Source organism: Ranitomeya variabilis, chromosome 5 (genome assembly GCF_051348905.1).
Source record: "Ranitomeya variabilis isolate aRanVar5 chromosome 5, aRanVar5.hap1, whole genome shotgun sequence".
Classification (NCBI taxonomy): domain Eukaryota; kingdom Metazoa; phylum Chordata; class Amphibia; order Anura; family Dendrobatidae; genus Ranitomeya; species Ranitomeya variabilis.
The window spans coordinates 362,460,441-362,481,006 of record NC_135236.1 but is presented as its reverse complement, the minus strand read 5'-3'; the positions used below and the strand labels follow the sequence as shown (position 1 = coordinate 362,481,006).

At 42.2% G+C, this 20,566-nt stretch overlaps 1 protein-coding gene across 1 annotated transcript in view; it reads left to right on the top strand.

Annotated features, from left to right (window-relative positions):
• Positions 1–13,869, top strand: part of LOC143776016 (transcriptional regulator QRICH1-like) — a 76,768-nt gene extending 62,899 nt beyond the window's left edge. The window contains exons 8-10 of the mRNA XM_077264895.1: positions 295–446; positions 2,663–2,753; positions 13,300–13,869. Of these exons, the coding sequence (XP_077121010.1) occupies positions 295–446; positions 2,663–2,753; positions 13,300–13,489 (433 nt within the window). The 3' untranslated portion in view covers positions 13,490–13,869. The remainder of the gene's footprint in view (positions 1–294; positions 447–2,662; positions 2,754–13,299) is intronic.
• Positions 13,870–20,566: the final 6,697 nt, after the last annotated feature.

Here is a 20,566-nt window from a genome sequence, read left to right as displayed (position 1 = left end):
GAAGGGGGGGTGAATATTGCTGCAACATTTTTTAACCCTTCATCCTACCAAAATAAACCATCATTGGGAGAATGATGGTGATGTAAAGTAAATATATGGGAAATGTTATTTATTAAATTAAAGGATATGAAAAATTTAAATTTAAAAATTCTGAATCTATGAAAGTTTGTCAAAATTTGCAGCAGCACAAAATCTCAGCAGCACTAGAATGTGTAGTTGCATTACAGTTATTGCAACTTAGTGACACATGACAAGAAATGATTACTGATGATTTGCATATTTGCTTTCTTTTAGGTACTTTGTTTTGAAAACTGTAGAGCAACATTCACAGTTGGCTTTTTCCAAGATCACGAAACAGACGAGAAAAAGCCCAGGAATAGGAAAAGACAAGAACTGTACAATTCGCTTTTTGCGCCTGTATGGACAAGTTCAGAGTGGCTTGAAAGGTGAAGAACCGTAATCGTTGTTAACTTTAATTAAAGGGTTTGGCCACTACTTTTTTTTTTTTTTTTTTTTTTTTTTATTGATCATGGAGGTGTGATACTCGGCACTCCTGCCGATCAGCTGTTACTCGCCTCTGCCGGATGTCCTAAGATGGTGTAGATCCACCCTATATTAAAATTAATAGGGGTGGATTTCTAGTACACGGCTGCTACCTCTATAGTTTTCATGGGGCTGCTGTGTTTCCGGCAGCACCTAAGAACTTCCTGCTGGCATCGGTAACAGCGGATTGGTGGAAGTACCAGGTTTCACAATCCCACCTATCCGATATGAGTAGGCCATCAATAAAAAAAAATACTAGCCATACCCTTTAAAGGGAATCTGTCAGCAGGTTTTTACTACCTCATCTGATAGCAGCATAATGTAGCTAAAGAGACTGTGAATCCAACAATGTATCACTTAGATTCCTGGGTGTAGAGGCTGTGACACAATCGGAGCTTTTAGATTTAGAATGAAGCAGAGCAGAGAAAGCTAGCCCTGCCCCCACCAGCCTCTGTGTATACAATGTCTATAGACAGTGAGGTGATTATCACAGGATGGGACGTTGCAGGACTAGTTACTTAGTGATGAATCCTTCACAGTTACTAGACAGCAGCACACACTTTGACAAGTGACACATCCCTCAATTCTGTCTTTCAGCTTCTATTGTCTTCAGATTACATAACAAAAACCTGCTGACCAATTCCCTTTAAAGACCAGTCTAGTACTATGCACAAAGTGTATTTAGTGCTGTACAAGGGGAGTGTTTTCCGGTGACTGTGGAACAGGCAAATTTTGCAATAAAGCTTGATGTACGCTGTGAAAATCTAACGTTTCAACAAAAGAATGAGCCTCACCGATCAGAAGAATGAGTGCTGAGTCCGCTGTTAGTGAGGCTGCAGTTGTGTCTGCCCACAGCAGTTCAATTTAAATGGCGCTTAAACCAAGGCAGAGACTTGTTTCTGTGGCTAAACAATTTGGTTATCGTACCTGTTACGTATATATCATCACCCATCTCTGACTCCTGTAAAGCAGAAGCTGTCACGCAAGGAAGAGGAGATGGATGAAGTGCATAGAACTGTATGGCCATGCCGAGGGTGCACTAAGCGCCTGTGCGTGGTTTGTGTCATTATTTTGCGCTGACACTCCATTTAATGAGAACCTGTCAGTAATAGCACCCCTGCATATGCAAAGGTTGTGCAGGAGAGATGGCTGTATGACTCGTGACAGAGACATATCCCAGAACCATCCTCTGCTGTTACACTGAAATTCAGCTGTTATTGATGAGCATATTAGTGTCGCAGTTAGCCTATGGCACGCTGCGTCTTCCTGCACTTCCACTTTTGTCAGTCAAAAAGCCGTGAGAAGTGAGGATCCCCAGCATTAAGAAATGGCACCTACCATATGAGGGAACGCAAGTCACAAAAGTTTCCACATTCTTGTCTTTAATATAGTAATTGTACATATTAGTGATACTGCTTGAGAAGAAAACTGATGGATTATTTTGGTGTCATTGTTGATATGAAGAACATTTTTGCTTTGTCATTCGTTTTTACTTCTCTGTTTTTGATGCATTTTTACATAATAGAATATGCCCAACGTTTGCTATTTTTGCTGCTCCTTCCATAAAGGAGGGAACAAATTGTGAAATAAAAACACTGCATATGTTTAAATATGACTTTCTTATGCCTGAAATTCTATGATCAGATAACTTAAGTAGATGAAGCACAAAGATATATGCCTAAGGCTACGTTCATATTTGCGGTCCTCGCCGCAGCGTCGGGCGCCGCAGCGGCGCCGCATGCATCATGCGCCCCTATATTTAACATGGGGGCGCATGTACATGCGGTGCACTTGCGTTTGGCGCCGCATGCGTCCCTGCGGCGCCCGCGTCGGGGCGCAGAGGACGCAGCAAGTTGCATTTTTGCTGCGTCCGAAATCAATGAAAAAAAGGACGCATGCGGCGCAAAACGCAGCGTTGTGCATGCGTTTTGCCGCGTTTTTGTTTGCGTTGTGCGCTGCGGCGCCGACGCTGCGGCGCACAACGCAAATGTGAACGTAGCCTAAAACAACACCAATCTTAAAGCCATGAATACGTAGGCATGACATCGCATGAATTAAAATGCTACAAGAAATTGCTTTTTTTTTTTTTTTTTAAATGTAACATTTCTTTTGTTTTTAGTTGCAGAAGAAACCTATGTGGAGCAACTTGAAAATCCAGATAACCCACTGCAGTGTCCAATAAAACTGTATGACTTCTATCGCTTTAAATGGTATGTCCTAAACAACTTTTTGAAAATGAAAGTAATGGGTAGCCATGTCTCGCTGCCGCCATATGGGTTAGAACCAGGTACTTTACTCTACATATGGGACATGTTATGTTGTGTAAAGATGGAAAGCGGCTTCACTAATAAGGGTTCTGTTTTCTCCTGTTTCAGTAGTGCAGCTGGAGAAGGAATGTGCTCCCCTCCTCTTAGTCGTGCTTCGATCCTCCTTGTAATTTAGAAAGACATAAATGATAATAGAGGCTTCATTTTCAGACATACTCTAGGAACATAACCGCAGAAGCATGGTTGCCATGGGCAACAGTGACACTTGTCGTAGAGCAGTCTTTATATTCCGGCATGTTGTTACTTTATTATAGCTCTTCAGACACCTTGTGTTGTGTTTAAGCCTTTCTGACAGCTTCTGTGTTTTATTTAATGTTTTCAGCATCACCCCAGAAAAACAGAAGGACAAAACGGAAGAGTGGGAAAAAAAAATCCTGTATAGTACAATTGTCATCACTCTCTAAGAATGGCATGTTGCCCGTCATACTGTTGTTTTACTTTCCAAGAACATTTTGTACGATCTGTAATACATAACTCAATCCCTTCTGTCATAGTGACCTAGTATTGTACCTATGTGATACATATTTATTGTAGAAATCATTTGTACAAGCTGCTGCGATAGTTACTAGTGATGAGTGAACGTGCTTGAATAAGGCGTTATCTGAGCATGCTCGTGTGCTAACCAAGTGAACTCTGCATGCTCAAGAAATATGTACAAGTCGCCGCAGCTGCATGTCTCGCAGCTGTTCAACAAGTGCAACACATGTCCCAGGAATTGCCTGTTTTTTAGGCAATCCCTGCAGTTGCAGGTACAACTTGACCCCCAAAAACAAGCCCTCACATGGCCGTATTGAAAAAAATAAAAAAAGTTATGGCTCTGGGAAAAAGGGGAGCAAAAAAACCAGAAACTGAAAAACCCAAGGTAATGAAGGGGATAACATATAAGGGTCATCCCGGCTATTTCCAGAGACATTACTGGTTGAGCCAAGCGTTGCTGTGTGTGGTTGTCGGGAGACATGGTTGTAGAACTACACAGTTGTACAAAAAATAAATAAATAAATTCCTGGGCCATGGTTTTTTGAATGGATTTTGAGTATCTGGAGGGTGCGGAGTTCAAAAATCCCAGTACTTCTGCTGAATTGGCTTTAGTTTTTTTTAGATAATTCATCCATTAAAAATAATGCACTCGTTCAATGCGACTTGTGTGTGATAACACATGCAATATATTTTGTTTGTTTTTTTTTTTTTGGTCTGTTGACTCTAACATTGTCTTAGGTAGTAATGAATTATCCCATATAATTGTTTTGTGTTTTAATTTGTAGGCTTACAGTGCTATAAAAGCAACTTTTTGAAGACAGAATTATACTGTATTCAATTAACTATTAAAAATCTCAGAAACCAGAGCGAATCTGGCTAAACAGTCATATATTCTTATAATCAGTACCATAAACTTAATATAAAACCATTCAGACATCGTTGGCCCCAAAATCACTATATACCAGTGTTAACGTTTAGATGACAGCTGTCTGATGCGTGTGGTCAGCTGTAGTCTTCTGGTGGTTTTTCCATCTGGTCTGCATTTTTCACAAGTAGATTAATTTTATATCAGAAAAAATAATTTCTCTATAAATCTAAATACAATATTTCTTTCTCGCTTCATTGGGGGACACAGGTAACCATGGGTGTATGCTGCTGTCACTAGGAGGCTGACACTATGCAAATAAAGAAGAAGTAACTCCTCCCCGGCAGTATACACCCTCCGACAGGCACCAGGCAACTCAGTTTTTGCTTAGTGTCTGTAGGAGGCGGACCTGGATCTAACACCAGATCCGCATTTCTTTTACAGGGATTTGTTGTTTGTTTTTAATCATTTCCCCTTTCTTTTTCAGATACTTTCTTCAGGGTAACAGGGTGCAATTTTCTCACCCTGTCTTCCCCACTTTGAGCGACCGAGAGAGCAGTGTGGTATCACCCACATCGCACCCTCTCGGACCCGCTGGGCAGGACCTTGTCCCCTGTCACCCATTCGGGTGTTCAGGGTGACCCTTTCTTCGGTGGCCAGTCCTGCCCGTTTCCCCTCCTCATCCCTCTCCTCGGAGCGGGCTGAGAGGAAGACAGCGGTCACATCCAGTGACCCTCTCCCCCTGTTCAGGGGTCGACGCCGTCTTCTGCGCCGGAGAGTCGTGGCGCGGGAAGGAGGACTACTTCCAGGACCCTCTATCTACCAGGGATCCTGATGATTCCTCATCTGCAGGTAGGGAATCTTCACGCAGAGCTGATAAACATGTTATCGGATGTTCCGTGGAGACTTCCGGATCTTCCGGACCTTCTTTCACAGGGGCGCCTCTCCCACCCGAATTCTCGGTCGCTGAATTTAACGGTATGGCCGTTGAGGCCGCGGTCCTGAAGAACGTGGGTTTTTCTCATAGCGTCATCCAGACTATGATAAGAGCGAGAAAACCGGCCTCATCGCGTGTCTACCACGGATGTTGGAAGGCCTTTTTCCGGTGGTGTCAGGATAACAATCTGTTTCCTATGGCCTTTTCCCTTCCTTCCTTTCTCAGCTTTCTTCAAACGGGCCTAGATTCGGGTCTTTCCCTTAGCACCTTGAAGGGTCAGATCTCCGCTCTATCAATTCTTTTTCAAAGAGACCTGGCTTCCCTGCCTCAGGTGAGGACCTTCATCCAGGGGGTCGCTCATATAGCTCCCCCTTACCGGTCTCCTGTTGAGCCTTGGGATCACAACCTCGTCTTAGATGCCCTGCATGGCCGCCCTTTGAACCGCTTCAGGATGTTTCCTTCTCGCTTCTATCCTGGAAGGTAGCCTTTTTGATCGCCATCACCTCCATTAGAAGGGTTTCAGAGCTGGCGGCTTTATCCTGTCGTTCTCCCTTTCTGGTCCTGCATCAAGACAAGGTGGTTCTTCGTCCGGTTCCTTCCTTCTTACCGAAAGTTGTCTCATCTTTTCATATCAACGAGGACATTGTCCTCCCATCCTTTTGCCCTTCCCCGGTTCATCCATTGGAGAAATCAATTCACAAGCTGGATGTGGTCAGGGCTATCCGGATTTACATCGCCAGAACTGCCTCTTTTCGTCAGGCCGATCCTCTGTTCGTCGTCTCGGATGGGCGTCGAAAGGGTCTTCCTGCCTCCAAGTCCACGATTGCTCGTTGGATCCGTTCAGCGGTTTTGGAGGCATACCGCGTCCAAGACAAACAGCCTCCTTCGGGGGTGAACGCTCACTCTACCCGGGCAGTGGGAGCTTCCTGGGCAGTTCGTCACCAAGCTTCGGCCTCGCAGGTTTGCAAGGCCGCTACGTGGAATTCCATGCACACCTTTGTCAAATTCTACGGGGTGCATACTCAGGCTTCCGCTGACGCGAGCCTGGGTAGGAGGATACTGCAGGCGGCGGTTTCTCACCGGCCAACCTGACTCCTCTTTTTCTGCAGAATACCCACCCTAGGGACTGCTTTTGGACGTCCCATGGTTACCTGTGTCCCCCAATGAAGCGAGAAAGAAAGAGGGATTTTTGGTTCTTACCGTAAAATCTCTTTCTTGGAGCCTTCATTGGGGACACAGCACCCTCCCTTGAAGTTGTACCGTGTTGGCTAACGTGCCGTTGTTGTGGGTTGGTACATAGGTTGAGTTTTATATTACCTGTTCCTACTACTGCTTTTGCACCAACTGAGTTGCCTGGTGCCTGTCGGAGGGTGTATACTGCCGGGGAGGAGTTACTTCTTCTTTATTTGCATAGTGTCAGCCTCCTAGTGACAGCAGCATACACCCATGGTTACCTGTGTCCCCCAATGAAGGCTCCAAGAAAGAGATTTTACGGTAAGAACCAAAAATCCCTCTTTTTCCCTGGTTGCACCGAGATTTTTTTTTTTACCTCCCAACTTTTCATCAACTAGTTTACAAAAGCTAGTAAATTTTTTTGTTTATTTTACAAAAACCGAATCTGTGGATGTAATACCTAATACGACAGTCCCTTGTACATGGAATGCCCATTGCATTCCAAAACGGGAAAAGGAGGGGCATAACTCCCCAAATATTAAGAATCCTATCAACTACCAAGAGCCAGATGCCCCATAAATATTCATGACACTTATTGAATAAACAAGTGAAAAATATTTATTACAGTAAATCACATACAAAAGTTACTAATACAATTTTTATAAAGGAGGATGATGGAAACAGGGTGAATGACTACAATGGAGAACCAACCGCATGAGAACATACACATTAAATAGTAGGGGTTTAAACAGTCAGCAGCCCAGACAAATTATGTCTCCAAAGCAGCAGGGCATGATAATGAGTGCTAATAGGGGAGGGACAAAAAGGAAGGCATAGACGTCTAAAGTAAAACAGCCAGTGGCTCATAAAATGCCTAGGCTGCTGACTGTTTAAACCCCTACTATTTAATGTGTATGTTCTCATGCGGTTGGTTTTCCATTGTAGTCATCCACCCTGTTTCCATCATCCTCCTTTATAAAAATTGTATTAGTAACTTTTGTATGTGATTTACTGTAATAAATATTTTTCACTTGTTTATTCAATAAGTGTCATGAATATTTATGGGGCATCTGGCTCTTGGTAGTTGATAGGATTCTTAATTTTTTTGTTTGTTCGTCTTTTGTCTCTTGCATAGTGGTGTCTTGTGGCTTTGTGAAGTTTCTTTAGCTGTCTTTCCCATGTTGAACATTTTGCTATAAGACCCATCTGCTTTGACAACTAATCTGCCACTTTTACTTATATGAGGCTTGGCTGGTGGATGAGTTTATACAGGAAAATGGGAAATAACCATTTGTTCAAACCGTTTTCAGACAATCCTTTAGGGTATGTTTCCACGGTCAGTCCACAGCGGCCAGATGTTACAACATCATAGTGGATGGGATTTTATGAAATCCCATCTCCACTATGGTTTCAAAGATGCAGGTGGCAGGCCTGCATATACACATATGTGGCGCGTCTTTATAGACCGCAGCATGTCTATTTATCTTGTGGAGACGCTCAGTCTCCGCAAGATAAATTACACAGTCTATGTATAGGATGCAGTGAGTCCACATGTGTTCAATGAACACATGCGGAATCACCGCGCGTACAAAAGCCGGCAGCACTTGGGGCGAGCTGCGTCCAAAGTGCTGCATATACGTAATATGGAAACATACCCTTACAGTCCTTTACTATTCAAGGAAGCCATTGGTGAAGTGTTGTAACCACCTGAAACATTCTTGTATCTACATTACATGAAAACAACCACTGTTTGTATTTTTTACTTATTACATCCACACTCTTTGCGTCTTCGACAACCATAATATCCAAAGATGTAGAGTAGCGATGGACTGTTTCAAAATGAACAGCTTATAATCTTATGTGGAACGTTTCTGCTAAACAAGTCAAACATACGTTATATATTGCGAACTGCAAAATGCCTATATATTAACAGGATGCCTCTATGGTTGAATCCTACAGCCATTGACTTCTATAATGAAAAAAAATTAAATAAAAGACCGTATGCATCTGTATATTGTTTTTTCGACAGGACAGAAAAATGTAGCTTCATGAGTTTTTCGGTCTGAAAAAGCCACAACATTTTTGCGACTTTTCTTGTTTCCATGCCAGTCCCTGCCAGCTCCACCAAAATGGGCAGATCTGTGTTGGGGTGGGGGCATGGCAATACCAGGTCATGTAATTCATTATCAGACGTGTCTTCCCTAAATGGAGTAAAATTTGTGGCAAGGCGCACGTCGCTTGTAAGATGTGCCTGATTCATCAAGTGACGGATGCCTCTAAATGAATTTGGGTCCTCTTACTCAGCTACAGCCCATCGTTAAGACTGGCGTGTAAAACAGGGCCATAGGTGGGTTTTTTTTTTGTTGTCTTTCTATATAATGGCAGCAGGATCAAACTGTCTATTTTATATACATCCTGTCCATTTTTTTTTAATTTTTTTTATGTTATTAGGAAAATAAAATGCCTCGGCTACAATCATGCGAAGAACTAAGTGCTCCTTCTGTGTATTCTATGGTTTTATATATCGGGACATAATTAAAATTAAAGCATCTGATTCTTAGGGAGTCCTAAAATTAGGGAAATGCAACCTCAAATGAACAAAACATGACAAATTACATGGTCATTATTTAACACCAATGTAATTAAAATACAGAATTAGTGAGTGAAAAAATAAGCACATTCCTACTGCTTGCATAGGAATTAAGAGGGTAAGTAGGGTAACTGCCAGGAGCTGCTCATCAAATGCCCTTGATTGATTTTTCATCAACATGAGTGACCTACTCTATAAAATCAGAAGTTGTCGCTGAATGCTCCAGACCAGCAAACTGGCTTGTGTTAACACAATGCTAAAGAGGCAAGACTTCAGAAGTGATCTTAAATAAGCAATTGTTATTGCCTATCAATCTGGGATGAGTTATAATGCTATTACCAAATAATTTAGAGCCCATTATTCTACAGTGAAAAAGATAATTCACAAGTGAAAAACATTCAAGAGCTACAGCTCAGAATCTAAAGGCATCATCATGCTACATGTTCAAGATCTTGACAGTTTACAGTCAAAAAAAGACTGAAAAGGTATGGCTACTTTTGAAGGGTAGCCAGGAGAAAGCATTCTTTCTAAATAAGCCATGCTGCAATGTTCTAATGTTACAAAATTGCATCTGAACAAACCGCAAGAATTTTCAAGCAAAGTCTCCTTGTGTTTTCAGCAAACATCTCTTCTCTGGCCTCATCTGTCCAAACACAGCATCTCTGTAAACACATTATACTGACTCTATAGCACAGTGATGTAAGGGTGATGATTTTGAGCTTTTTTTTTTTTTTAAAGCCTTTGTACTTGGGCACTGAGTAGTCATTGAGTCGACCATAAACTCCTCTGTATACCAAAGTGTTCTAGAGTCAAATGGTCAAATGTGAAGCCATCAATCCAAAATGTAAAGCTTGGCCAATACTGGGTCAAGCAGCAGGACTTTGATCATCAGCACACCAGCAAATCTGCATCAGAATGGCTGAAAATGAAAAGAATAAAAGTGCTGCAAGAGCCCTGTCAAAGTCCAGGTATCCCCAAAATTGAAGTGCTCTTGTGGGACCATAAAAGAGCTGTGCATAAATAGATGCCTGCAAATATGAATTTACTTTACAACATTGATTAAAGTTAAGAGTGGTCCAAAATTTCTTCAGAATGAAGTGTGACTGATGAAGTACCGTATTTTTCTGACCATAAGACGCACTTTTTTTCCTCCAAATTTGGGAGCAAAGTGTGGGTGCGTCTTATGGTAGGGATGTAGTGTGTGGGGAGGGGGGCAGCAGCGAGTGGGATCGCACTGTTATCCCACTTCAGGAGGCAGAAAAATGTCCCCACTGCTGGGAATCAGCTCTGAGGAAACCATGTGGTCCCGATGATTAAGTGCAGTGAATATTCATTAGCTACTCCCCGCCCACCTATCAGCTGAGCGGCGAGCTGGGAGCAGCAAATGAATACTGCACTTAAGCAGCGACACACATGGATTCCCCAGCGCTGATTCCAGCAGCAGCTGGGGAGATCTGTGTGTCCGGGGGAGAGGAGGAGGAGGCAGCAGCAGCAGGGTCCGGGGGAGAGGAGATCGCTGGTACCTTCCTGGGCTGGAGCCGAGTGCTGTGCAGTGTGCACAAGGAGGACCTGTGATGATGTCAGAAGTGGGCGGGCTGGAGCATCACATGGCAGCACAGAACTCTCCCTTTTCTTGACATCATCACAGGTCTTTCAGACTCCAACACTAGAATCTGCAGGCTTCCATTACCTGTGCGGTGGAAAGGCAACAAGAGGGAGGGCTCTGTGTGCAGTCATGGGATACTTTTACCTCACCACAGTGTGGCTGGCTGCCACAATTAAGAGGTTAGTCTTTCCAAAACACAATAAAGCACTCTGCCACTCCTTTAGTGAACTATAACTCCCAGCATGTCATAGGATCTGCAGGACATGCTGGGAGTTATAGTTCTCCCATGGGATTTTAAAGCAGCACTCCAGTGTTATTTTGCAGTGCTGGAGTGGTGCTTTCTTAAGCCCTGTGCCCCCATTCTAATACTCACCCTCCAGCATCTTCATATAGTACTTCACAGACACCACACTGGTCCCGCAGCTTCCAACATAATAACATACTATTATATATAATAACACCACATATAATAGTATGTTATTAAATATTTTACCACTTTTTTTGCTTCAAATATTTTTTTCCCTATTCTCCACCTCTAAAACCTGGGTGCGCCTTATAGTCCGGTGCGTCTTATAGTCCGAAAAATACGGTAATTGTTTTCTGCATAACTTATAAAGTTGTTTTTGCTAAAGGTGGGTACTACATGCTATTGAATCATGCAGTGTACTTAATTTTTCGCACAAGCTGCTGCATTTTGGTCTAGTTTTTGTTAGACACTGCAATTTGTCATTTGTTGCTGCTCATCTGAGATTGTGTTTTCCCTCATTTAAATGGAACCTGTCACTAGAAATAATGCTGTTAATATAAAAATATGAACATAGCCGTAATTTAACAAGTAGTAATAAGTAAATGTTATTGTGGAGAAAAAAACAAATTGGAACACTGAATACATAAAAATTGTCTGTAATTTGGTAATAAGTGTGTTGGATTCTTCATTGTAGGTTCCATCACATTTGATAGAAAAGAGTCTGTGGTTCAGGTGTAAACGCTTGCAAAATGGTGTGTGCCAATAGATTTGTGCATCTGATGCATTAGCTAGCAGAGCATTGCCTATTTTAGATGTACCGTATTTTTCGGACTATAAGACGCATCGGACAATAAGACGCACCCCAAATTTTGGGGTGGAAAATAGCAGAAAAAAGATTTTTATAAGATGGGGGTCCGTTTTATTGTCCGAATTTAAGGTATCTTACCTAAGAGCTGGCGGTGGTACAGAGGGGTCACAGAAGGCAGGGTCCTTTAGGGAGCCGGCGGCGGCAGAAGTGGGGCAGTTCTGCAGTCCCAGGTGCAATGCTGCGGGTCCAGTGTCGGCGGTGAGGCAGAGCTTAGAGCAGGGTCCCATTCTCAGGATGTCAGCCGTGGCAGAAGTGGAGCAATGCTTCAGTCCCAAGATGCGATGCTGCCGATCATGGAGCATGGTTCACTCTTCAGGATACCGGCAGCAGAAATGTGGTGAAGCTGCGGCCTGGTGAGCAGAGCAGAGTGCATCACCGGTTTCCCTGCGGCCATCTTCCGGAAGCCGTCGGTCACCGGAAGCCGTGCGTGCGCAGATTGAGATCTCTGAGGCCATTTTCCTGAAGCCGAGTGCTGCCGAGATTTCAATCTGCGCACGCGTGGCCTATGGTGGCCATTTTCCTGAAGCCTCTGGCGGCCCAAGGCTTCAGGAAGATGGCCGCAGGGAAACCGGTGATGCATTCTGCTCACAATGGACACCGGGCTGCGGTGCCGCCACATTTCTGACACCGGCATCCTGAAGAAGGGACCCCCCCCAACCCATAAGCCTGCTGTTGCACTATAAGATGCACCCCCCATTTTCCTCCCCAATGTTTTTTGGGGAAAAGTACGTCTTATAGTCTGACAAATACGGTAACTGTATTCTGATGCATTGGAGTACACGATACGCAAGGCCTAGCATCTGCTGCCGAGCTCTAATACTTTGTGATTTATGGCCATCACTGTGCCACAATCTAGTGGAAATTCATCTAAGAAGAGTGGAGGTTCCTGTATCCGCAAAGGTTGCAGAATCCATGTTCTTGCCCATGGAATTCAGTGGTATATAAATATATATATATATATAAATAAAAATATATATATATATATATATATATATATATATAATGAAGGTGCACTTCTACTTCTAGGCATGTTATGTTTCTTTATTCCCTGAGAGAATAGATGTTTGTAATGGGGTATTTTTATGTAATTTATTTTACATAAAAAGGAGAATATATAACCTATCAATTAGGTGATGTGCATTTTCTTATTATAGGAAAAATGATCTTTGCATTTGAGTTCCAGATTCATCAGAGCCATTTTGTCAGAATTCTGGCATTAATTGCTTTGAAAAGCCGCAATATTTTGCTCAATTCGGGGATGTGAAAATTTTTTGCACTTCTTGGTGTTTTCACACAAGTTTCTTCCCCACTCTGTGTCAAAACGTCTGGATGTGGGTATGGCGGGGGCGCAACTCCCCAGTCCAATTCTTGCAGAGCTGCGGTGTTCCTCACGTGTGCGCCTCTTTTTTGCTTAATATGTCAGGAGTATCTGATTCCACACACCTCAAGACCAGCGTCAACATCACCATTCTTCAAGAATCTGTTCCTTTGTCCCCATAATAGCTACTGGGGTCTCTTCTGCCGAGACCTTAGTAGTCTTGAGTTTGTAATCACCCTTTCAACCACTGATGAATCTCAATTTATTGTTTATGTAAATATTAGTAAGTTTTCTGTTTTATTATGTGCCTGATGTGTTCCTTTTATTTACTGCTACTTTTCTTTTTAGTCCTCAGGGAGCCCGAGGACCCACAGATGCCTTCTATTTGGTCCCTGAGCCAGTAGTGGCACCTAATAGCCCCATTTGGTACTCTGGACAGCCTGTCAATGAGGAGGTGATGGAGCAAATGCTGACTCGTATTTTACTTGTCAAAGAAGTCCAGGAAGCACATGCTTCGTCCCGCATTTCTGCATACTGATGAGCTGCTTGTACTGTATATCTGTACTTTCAACTACTTGTATATACAACTATTTGTAAAGCATGAAAAAGCTGTGTAGACTCATTACTGTTAGTGTACTTTATTCCACAGGAAAAGTGATTGCTTTATACAAAACATTTACTGACCACAATCTGATATGTTTGCAATGTACAAAAAGCAAATTCTGCATTTTTTTTTACGTATAATTTATGCTCACACTACATTGCGCACTATAAAACACTGTATATGCAGTGCGTTAATCACTTGTATGGAGTAAATTTCCACTCCAATATACTTATGATTTTGTAATGTAAATATTCTGTTTTTTTGTTTATTTCCCTTTTGTGTGCATTTAAGCAAATACATAAGATAAATTCTTATCTGAAGTCTTATGATTGAGAAAGATGTACTATATGAAAGACTGTATGTATGACATCATTGTAACACGCGCTTAGCATTTGTATAATTTATTAATCAGTTTAGTGCAATGCAACCATAACCATGTTCCGAATGAAACATGCTGAACTTATGGAATCGTACTGTTTTTTTCCTTTATAAAAGGAGAAGGCTTCCATGACTGGCCTACTTGCAGATTGATGTCCTCAGGTCTTTGCAAGAATACAGACATTACAAACATGACTGTGTTTATTGGGGGATGAAACCATGTTATTTTGTTTTATGTTCATTATTTGCTGTTCTGGAAGCAAGTGTAAGCTGGGTTCATGGCAAGCTTCCATGCTGTTGGATTATTTCCAGCCTTTGTGTTTGACGTAGTAGGTGTAATTTGTGCCTAAGTAAAATGTCACTACAGATTTGACACTTCTATTGGTTAACACCTACATTTGTGTTTGCACAGAAGGATTGCACATCAAGCTGAGAAAAATAACTATACAACCTTACCTCAAAAATCCAGTCATGCCGTGCCTTAACACAATCCAGGCACTTGGATTTCTTTCAGTGGTGACTGTAATGTAAATTTTGATTACTTGTGTTTTTAGTAAGTTCACTTTTACAGGGAGATTTGTATATTTTCACAGAAGATTTAACATGGAAATCACTAATAGGTAAATGAGTTTGTTATATCTGATGTATGCTAGATTTCTGGTATCTTTGTTATTTAATACAGATTGAGCACTAATTTTGATTTGAAATAAAAATTGCAATTGAATGTATATTGTCGGTTGTAGAAACCTGTTTAATTTGTTTCCATACTATTGTTTCAGTCTCATCGCTAGGCATGCTTTGGTGCCTTTAAATTAGCGATTATCAGGAAGAAGCGTGCCTAGGCTGCCAGTAACACCATGAATGAGCAAAACACGTGTTTGTCCAGTGAAATGTTTTTTATTTAAGCTTGCCATGTAAACAAGCTATGTGTTGCCAAGAACTGCGAAAGGCTATGTGCACCGAACTATCCTTTTGTGCGCATGGGAAGTGTGGTCAGCCTAAGCAGGCTGTTGACTATCAATGGGCTTCTATTTATCCAATCAGTCGTTTAATGTCAGTGTAAATTAATCAGAAGGCTTAAATACATGTAGCAGTTTGGTCCCTACGAAATATGAATAGTACTGTTGTTTTCAGAAAACCAAATAAGAACAGGAAAATCTAAATTATTTAAAAAAAAAAAAAATGTGTTGTGTGCCTCTTAAATCCATTGCCTTTTGAGCCCCTTCGTTCTGGTGATCCCCCTCTTATCCTGTAGTGATCACATCACCTACATCATTGATGTGACTGCTGCAGCTAATCACATGAATGATGTACTTGATGCTATTGCTGCAGGACTGGCGTGGGATGTCATGTGTGAATGTTTGTTTTTTTTTTATTTATTTTTTTATCTAATAACATTTCTTGCCTTTAGGTTCTGATTTTTACATTAACACAACTTGCATCTCTGTACATATTTTGATCCAGAATAGTATTGATTTTTCAAGTTGCTAAGTTGAGCGCCTCTTTATTTCTACAAATTTACACAATGTAGGTTTTAAAATGTCTTTTATAATCAGGAGTTCAATAGTCTGACAGCTCAGTTCTTAATGATGTAGGTTCCAGAATTATGCTAACCGTTCTGTTGCCCTATTAAGGTTTCAAATTCTTCTTGTAGACAATTACCCTCTTCCTAAATTTTAATTTTTTCTTGCTTTCTTATTTTAGTTTATACAATATATATGCACCTCCATGAAAACATAAATTGGTAGAGTCCAAAGTATGTACAAAATCTATGTTCAATAGGGCAGAGACTGTTAAGAAGATGAGTTTTAAAGGAATAAGGGCTTGTACTGATGGCTTTACCTGTGTGCAAGCTGTATATTTTATAACAGTGGGTTTTGATCATTAAATATATGGCTTTTCCAACTGAACTGCATTATGGTTTTGTGCAAATGCCCTATGAGTTATCATATGAAGAAAAGCACTCCCATCAAAACCTTTATTCTCTACACCTTTCTAAATGTTTGTAATATAGTTGTATTAAAACTGAACATATTCTTCTCTGCTTTACAATTCCATTCCACTCATTGTCTGACTTTCATGACTGCAATTCTAACTCAACATTGTAAAAGTGTTGTAAATAATCCAGTAAGTCTATGAAGTTTTGTTCCAACTCTCCATAAGCCTACATTCTAAAAAGCAAGTTTCAGTTCCCACATCAACCTCAGTGTGATCCGGTGACTCAGAATTAGTCCTGTGAATCGGAAGAAGCTCGAAGCACTAGAAACTGGAGAAGACTGCATGATCTGTAAATATTTTAATGCCACAACGCTACTCATTTAGAAAAGCTTAGGGAATAAAAGTTCTGTCTGAAGTACTTGTTTTAGTGAGAGTTGAGAAGAACTGACACAACCATTGGCCAGTCAGTTGATAAACTAATGTAAAACCAGCTAGAATACCATAAAAATAATTTACTGTCTATACTCGTGTGTAAGCTGAGATTTTCATCAATTTTTTTAGTGCTGAAACCGCCCTCCTTGACTTATACACGAGCCATTGTCCAGAAAGCCAGTTTGGGGGGGGGGGGTCGGGTCGGAGCTGGTGACTGTGGCACAGTGACAGCTGCATCTGCAGGAGCCGGCGGTTGTGGCACAGTGACATCTGCAGCTGCTGGCTTCAAGAAGACATCATACTCGCCCTCCTTGCGCCCGTTGCTGCATCTCTGTCACGGTGCCGGCCGCTCTTCCCCTGTGCTGAGTGGTCATGTGGTACTGCTCATTAAGGTAATGAGTATGCACATGTCTCCACTCCCATAGGCGTGGAGCACATATTCATTACCTTAATGAGTGGTACCACGTGACCGCTGAGCACAGGAAGAGCGGCCGATGCCGGGGCAACGGTGATACAGCGCGAGGAGGGTGAGTAGGACGGGGGGGGAGAGCTGAGCCATGTAGGACCGGGGAGCCATGCATAGCAGGACAGGGATAATGCATACCCGGCTTATACTCGAGTCAATAAGCTTACCCAGTTTTCCGTGGCAAAATTAGGTGCCTCGGCTTATACTCAAGTATATACGGTAAGTGCATTATTCCTCATGAATTCCACCATTTTATTTTTTTTACCTTTAATATTGGAATCCATGTGAGAGCTCTTTCACATGTCAGTGTGTCTTGTACATGTGACAGTTTTCACACGTACCGGAAACACACATGTAGACCCATTCAAGTGAATGGGTTTGCACACATCTGTGTTTCCATGTGTAAGGGGGTGGCAGGTCCCCTCAGTTACTTCCTCCTTATGACCTCTCGTGCCTTTCATGGAATATATGTGTGATGTTCACTATATGTCATACCCTGTATTGTCATGTGTTTCCAATGTATTACTGTTATGCACCTGTTTACCGTGTATTCTAATGTTCTCCTTTTAACTGCTGTATTCTGCCTGTTAGCTTAAGGAAAGCAACAGTTACTCTAGTAGACTGGCCAGCAGCAGAGTGGCTGGGCTAGCAGTCACTAGGTGAAAGGAAGCTGCAGCTTCCTCAGAACTGCCTGGAGCCTTTGACCAGAGCAGACGTCCTTGACAGACGGGGCACTGCTAGGCCCCCCCCGGACGGGAGAGGTCTGTAGCCCTAGACTAAACCAAAAGAACTCAGGATTGCAATACAGGGCCCCAGGACTGGAAAGGGCCTTCGCTGAAGGTCTCAGGCGCCCAGATGCCAGCGGTTGGAGCACTGTGAATCTCAACTACGTTGTGGGTATGGATGTGCATAGTGTCAGGGAAAGAGCAGGAATCCAGTGTTGTGCCTTCGTTTCTACCATCCATACTTTCTTTTGTATTCTTTTATAAAATAACGGATAAAGTTTTCCCTGTTGGATCCCAGTGGTGACCCTGGACTCATATTCTGGACTGTGGTGACCAGAGGAGAGAAGGTAGTCGGTGGGGAAAATCTGCATCACCTCCATCTTATATGTACAAGGGGTCGGGAGCGCTTACTGACCGTTCAGTGGACTCTATCTAAACTCTGTGCCTTTAAATACCTCAGCCACAACCCCCCGGTGCCCTTGTTACACACGTACGGTGTATCTAAACATGGTGATATGCCCATATTTAGCAGCAGGGGCTGCAAAGCATCCCGCACACTGACATGGATTACATCTGTGTGTCACCTACTGGCACCTGGGAATCAGCAGTACTGTTTGTGCTGTTATACGGCTCCAGGTGCTGAAGACAGCTCACATCATTTTCCAATGGACAAGTGAGGGATATAGATGTTTTTCATTTGTTTGTTTACAGGGGACAATGGCTTCATTAGATTGTGTTAGGCTGCCGTCACACTAGCAGTACTTGGTCAGTATTTAACATCAGTATTCGTAAGCCAAAACCAGGAGTGGGTAATAATGCAGAAGTGGTGCATATGTTTCTGTTATACTTTTCCTCTATTTGTTCCACTCCTGGTTTTGGCTTACAAATACTGATGTAAAATACTGCTAGTGTGACGGCAGCCTTAAGGTGTGTATAATGTGATTTTTTTATTTTATTAATTTTACACTTTAATACAACTCACAACATTGTCCGCTGATCGCAGACAGAGCAGGGAACAATGATGTGAGTTGTCTTCAGGACTTGGCACCTGAGAACAGCGCAAACTATGCCGGCTTTTCTCAGGCTCCGGTACGTGTGATACTGAGGTGACAGACGTATGAAACACATGGATAGCTCCGATACGGTTTTTTCCAGTACCGGAAATATCGGTACGTGTGACAGAGCCCTCAGATGGATTGAAAAACAGATCCAAACTGATTAAATTTTCATTTCTTTCACCAAAAACAAAATTGTAGTCTCCCAAAAATGTTTTGAATAGAATTGCAATCTAAACTTACAACAGTAAATCTGAAAATAATTCAAAGGGTTATTCTCATCATCTCAAAGGGAAAAATGTTATTTAACCCATTACTTGCCAAATTAGAAATTTTCATTTTACGGATTTTTCAGAAAAGGGCGTCCCAATATTCAATTAAAAATGACAATGACGTGATTTCCTATTTTGAAAACATTCATTTTACAAACAACACAAAAAATTGGACCCAATTATAAAATCTTAGTTGCTAGAAGCAAAAGATTAGGCGTCCCAAAAAAAGGACATTGGTAGATAATGGGTTAAAACCTTTGTTTTCAAGAGTGGAGTTATTTTTAAGTATAATATTTCCATCTCACTGCTTAGGTTACTAGCTACCCTTGCACTGAACATGCACATTGCTTACTAGCACTTCCCAATAGAGCTTGTAAGCACTGCTGTGAAGCTGGCACTTTTCGATCTTAGTCCTGCGCTTCACAGGAGGCAGGTGCGCCTAGTGCTCTTACTGAAGAAGATGGATATAACTCTATGGTTATAGCATGCCAGTTTCCATCCTGCTGTGTGTTGAGGGACTCGCCAGCAAATTCTTTTGGGAGTATGATTTGCGGAGTATGCAGCAGAAAAGCTTTGTTCATCTGCCCCGTAATCTGAATATAAAAGTGAATAAATTACATAATTAGTGCTCGGAAGTGTACCTCCTCATTTCACACAAAATGTGCAAGGAGAGAATCTGGTTGCCTACATGCACATTAATTAAACAACATTTATAGCTTATACTATATACTCAATGTGTCAAATATTGAAAGTAGTTTCTTACAGCCATATTCTTTTATCAGGTGCTGACATTGTTCCATGCAGTTTACTACAATAAGATGAAGATTAGCAACATTGGCAGTTAATCTCTGTAGAACCTAAAGTATCTGCATAGCTACTTAAATGGAATCTGTCACCTCATTTTGCCGCTATAAGCTGCGGCCACCGCCATTAGGGGCTTATCTACAGCATTCTGTAAAGCCCCCGATGTAACCTGAAAGATAAGAAAGACAAGTTAGATTATACTCACCTGGGAGGCGGTCCCGGTCCGATCGGCGTCGCAGGTCTGGGTCCTCCCATCTTCATGCGATGACATCCTCTTCCTTGCGGCTCCTGCACAGGCGTACTGATTTGCCCTGTTGAGGGCAGCATAAAGTACTGCAGTGCGCAAGCACCTGGTCTCTGACCTTTCCCGCTGCCTGTGCCCTGCAGTACTTTGCTGTGCCCTCAGCAGGGCAGAGAATTACGCCTGTGCAGGAGCCGCGACAGACGCAAGGAGGATGATAACATCATATGAAGATGGGAGGCGCCGGACAGCCCCTGAGTACAATCTAACTTGGTTTTTTTAATCTTTCAGGTTACATCGGGGGGTGGGGCTTATCTACAGCATTACAGAATGCTGTAGATAAGCCCTTAACGGCAGTGGCCGCAGTTTATAGTGGCAAAATGAGGTGACAGATTCCCTTTAAGTGGAATAATCCTGCATTGGTTGGTACCAATAGTGCAAGTCTGAATCTTCAAGTTAGCTTGCTGTGTTAATTTTAAAATTTAAGAATGTTCTTGACTGATCAACAGGCATCAGAAAGTTGGGTTTCTGGTGACACATCTAGCATAGTGTTGCCATCCAATGGTACTTATTAAATGTAAAAACAGATACCAAATAATTAGTCACACTGGCGCTCACCACACGATAGATCGTTAATTCCCTGGAGGGGGAATTGAATAGAAAAAGACCGTCCCCAGCTGCAGGAATCAAAAACAGGACA